Raw genomic sequence first — 4,722 nt, forward strand, 5'->3', positions numbered from 1 at the left:
TTATCTAATAAGAAACAATTTATGAACGTTCACAGATTAAGATTTTGTGTCTCTGATTTCCCTTCTGGTGTCCTACAAAGTAGCCCCCTATCTCCTGTGCTCTTCTCATTATTTATAAAGGCCAATGATGTAAATAAAATTCTCTATTGTTCACGGATTATCCAAAGCTGTACATAAAAGTTAACTTTCAATGATTGTATTTGATAAATGATGATCTCACTACAATTGTACAATGGACTACACCATGATTTTGTCACTTAATGTCAAAAAATGCAGCTCTATATCGTTTTATCAATCTCATTCTCTAATAGTCTTTGATTATAATATCAATAGGCATAAGCTTATAAAAGTAGAAAATATAGTCAAAAATTTGGACATCGTGTTTCAAACAAAATTAATATTTTTTCCTCATATAGAATCTTCAAGTTGTAAAGCACTAAAAATTCTTGGGTATATCAACATATTTGTACTCAACTTAAATTGATTGCAATTATTAACACTGTGCCTTAGTATGCTGTTTACTTGAACATAGACCTGTATTGTGGGATCCTCATGAAATTAGTGGTAGCTACCTCGTGGAACATGTATAGCATACATTTTTATACTTTATTGGGCAAATATTAAAAATAGAGCATCAGCCACATGTTTATTCTCCAGTTCTTTATTCTTTGTAATTATTCTCATAGCCTAATAGAAGAATACAAGGGGATTTAACTTTTAATTTTAATTTACTCTCAAGTAAAATTGACACCCAAATCTCCTTTTTTGTATTAATCTCAAAATTCCTACATTGGTTACATGCAATAACTATCCATTTTTAGTTCTTGTTTCTAACACAAACTATGCTAATAATGAGACACTTGTAAGAATGATGTAAATTACCAATACTAATACCACCTCACATTTCTAATTAACTTACAGTATATCTTTTCATATATATTAATGTTTTTATGTTGTTCATCAAACATTTTTATTACGTTGTTTTTTATTATATTCTGTAATTGTATGCAAGTAATATATCAATTTAGAAATGTACTTAAATTTTCCTTGTAGATAACCATTGGACTTACCAACCAATGCTTTCAATAAATAAATGAATAAATATAAAGAATTCCAAACCAAGTCTATTAAAAAATAATTTTTAGCTTCAATGCGATAACTTTTTCAAAAATTAACAAATTAATAAAAATTTTTTTTTATAGATGCTTGATGTCTTTACCTACCATTTGGTATATTTTTTTTATAAATCTGTCCCTTTACCTGCCCACAGGGAGGGGATTTAAAATGACAATTTTTTCATAAAAAATTAACTTTTTCAATTTAATTTTTGAAAGTGTTCCGGAAGGTCGACACTTTTATATATATCTTAAATTAAAGCTAATGTAATGTACTTTATTATGGAAAAAAAAATTGACCTCTGGACTTGTCTTCGTGGTGAAAATGGCTATCAAATACTATTTTTGTGTGAAAATTCTCGATTTTATATTTTACATATTTAACTTTATAATGCTATAACTTATTGAAAAGTATATGGATCAACACAATTTTTTTATCAGAAATAATATTTTTTAATAATCTCTTTTTAATTTGACATACTTTATCTTAATCAGTTGACACTTTTATATATATCTTAAATTAAAGGTAATATAATATACTTTATTATAGAAAAAAAAATTTCACCTCTGGACTTGTTTTCGTAGTGAAAATAGACATCAAAGTTAATATAAATATTACGTTTTTTTGTAAAACAATTCTTTTTTATATTTTTAACTTAATAATGCTATAACTTTTTGGAAACTGTATGGATCAGTAAATTTTTTTTTTTTAAAGATTCTTGATGTCTTTATCTATTATTCGGTATATTTTTTTAAAGTTAATACTTTAAATTAAAGTTTTAAATTAATTAAAGTTAATAAAAAAAATACGATTTTTGTAAAAAAATTCTTTTTTATATTTTGAACTTTATAATGCTATAAATTATTGAAAAGTGTATGGATCAACATAATTTTTTTATGAGAAATAATATTATTTAATAATCCCTATTTCATTCGACATACTTTATCTTAATCAAGATATTAATAAGGAACTAGCAGATCAAGTAGCTTTTGGAATAATCCACCAATTTTTTTAAATTAAACATTATCTAAAGTTTTGCATAGAAGCGTTTTTTTTTTATAGTGATTTTAATCATTGTCAGATATCACTATACTTGATCCAACTATGCTACGTCATCACTGTGCCGCGACCCCACTGTGCTGGGTTTTTTTTTAGATTATAAATATTTAGTTCTTCTCTACAAATTAATAAATATTTTATCACATTTGAATTCTAAGAGAATTTTTAATAAATTGTAAAATATTAAATTTTAGTAGATGGTTTTTTTTAATTTTTAATTTTTTGAAGTATTCTTGAATTTTAAAAATTTTTTTAGTAAAACTATTAAATAATTTTAAAGAAGTAGAAATCAAGTAAAAAAGTTCTTACAAAAAATGTGAAACATTAGAGTATTTCCATAAAAATAAACCATTACAAAATGAAAAAAAAAAATGAAATATAAGAAGTTGAATGCAATTTTGATGTATCATTTATTTTTTTGGAATTAATTTTATGTTAATACATTTATTGTAAATAATAAGCTATTTCTAAATATTTTAGAAATAATTATTATAAAATTGTTAATTATTAATAATTATAGTGCAAAAGGTAATAGGAGACTACTGCATTTAAAATTTTTCCTAGTAAACTAATGACTAGTTCAACTATGGTTTGCTGGTGACAACTAACCAGGTTAATTTTATTCCAAATACCGAAATGGATAGGAAAAAAAAAGAAGAATTATAATAAGTTTTATCTGAATTCTAATCAAGGAAAATAACATTTTAAAGATAAATATTATAATTATACGGATAATTTATATTAATGTACTCACCCTGGTCTTGATTAAAACCAGCAAATAACAAGCCATTGCCATGAAGATTTGTTCTTCCAATATTCATTTTATTTATATTTTAGAAGATTCATATATCATTTTACAGTATTATATCAAATATAATTATTATTCATATATTTTTAAAGGTATAGATTTAATTCTTAATATATTTAGAATAATAGTAAAGTAACATATCATTATTACACATATTTTCTGAAATTAATTTCATGAAAAGAATATTAATATATTATATTTTGTAAAATTAAAAAATAAAATAATTTGTAACAATTCCAATTTACTTAAAATTTTCAAATAAGCAAAATAAAGCAACAGTTATTACTTAGATTACTGTTAAAAATAGTTCCAAATATTTTAAGTTATTTATTTTATAAATATTGATATAAAAAAATGTTTACACGTCTGTCAGTCATATGAATATTATCAGCTAGTATCCGTGGTCATGGTCTTAATAAAAGTCAGTTATCAACATTACCCTCAGTTTAGCCAACACATCACAAAAATAATATTAAAAATGAAAATAATAATAATAATAATGAAAGTGCAAACGTATTTTAAAGCAATGTTGTATTTAAGAGCAAACGCGACTACTTGTTGATAAGTATCATTATATGAATATTTTTGAACTTTTAGATAATCTAAAAATATTTTTGAGGATTGTATCCAATAACTGATAAGTAAAAAAATGCGATTTTGAGATTAATGATGATATGTGTAAAAATTAATTTTGTGGGTAACTGCATAAATATAAAAATTATAATTCAAAAATAGTAAATTTCTGTAATTTATTTTAATTAATCTATTTACGAGGTCTGTTAAAAAAGTACTAGGATTTTATTTTTAATTATTACATAAAAGAAATTATATATTTTAAAGATATCTTCTTCAAAATACTCTCCTCCAGACGATATGCAGTGGTCCAAACGATTTTGTCATTTCTCAAAAGTCCTTAAAATTATTCCAAAGTTATAGCTTTAAGTTCTGTTGTCATATCGTTTTAATTTCTCTGTATTTTGAAACTGTTGCCCTTTAAGTGCAAATTTTAGTCTCGGGAAAAGAAAAAAATCACGTGGGACCAGATCAGGAGAATAAGGAAGATGTCAAACCACAGATAATTTTTTATTTTCAGTCAAAAATTCACGAATCAATAGTGCATTGTTATGATGAAAAAAAAAGGTTATATTTTCATTTTCTGGGCGTTTTTGCAAATTATTTCTCGCAAACGTAATAATATATCTTTATAGAATACCTGATTAACTAATTGTCCATAAACACAAATTCATAATGAACAATATAAAAAAAAAATAATCAGCATTAATTTGACATTCGACCTCACTTGGCGAACTTCTTATTGCAAAGGNCACTTGACGAACTTCTTATTGCAAAGCAAAAATTTTGTTTTCTACTAAGATGACAAAAACTTTTATGTTGAATCGTATCAATAGACTTCCGTTTCATCACCTTGGATAATATTTTTTATGAAATTAACATCAGCAGAACAATTATTAAGGTCTTGACAAATTGTTAAATAAATTTCTTTTTATTCTAGAGTCAACAATCACAGAACAAATTTGGCAGCTACCCTATTTATTTATCAAATTTATTAAATTTCATTAAAAATCCAATTAAGATTCCCACATTATTTGTTAACTTACAAACGATTAATCTTCGGTAATTTCGCATTTTTTGCAAATTTTTGCTACAACATAATTCTTGGATGTCAAAGGTTTAACAAAACGTGGATCATCGTTAGCTGACCGTCACAATCATTTAAA

The 4,722-nt window shown here is 24.2% G+C and overlaps 1 protein-coding gene across 1 annotated transcript in view; it reads right to left on the reverse strand.

Moving 5' to 3' along the window:
* LOC126907884 (WD repeat domain phosphoinositide-interacting protein 3) overlaps positions 1–3,169 on the reverse strand; it is a 7,230-nt gene extending 4,061 nt beyond the window's left edge. Inside the window, exon 1 of the mRNA XM_050689542.1 lies at positions 2,930–3,169. Within this exon, the coding sequence (XP_050545499.1) occupies positions 2,930–2,996 (67 nt within the window). The 5' untranslated portion in view covers positions 2,997–3,169. The remainder of the gene's footprint in view (positions 1–2,929) is intronic.
* Between the last annotated feature and the right edge of the window lie 1,553 nt (positions 3,170–4,722).

This window comes from Daktulosphaira vitifoliae, unplaced genomic scaffold, assembly GCF_025091365.1.
Source record: "Daktulosphaira vitifoliae isolate Bord-2020 unplaced genomic scaffold, ASM2509136v1 Scaffold_5, whole genome shotgun sequence".
NCBI classification, from domain to species: domain Eukaryota; kingdom Metazoa; phylum Arthropoda; class Insecta; order Hemiptera; family Phylloxeridae; genus Daktulosphaira; species Daktulosphaira vitifoliae.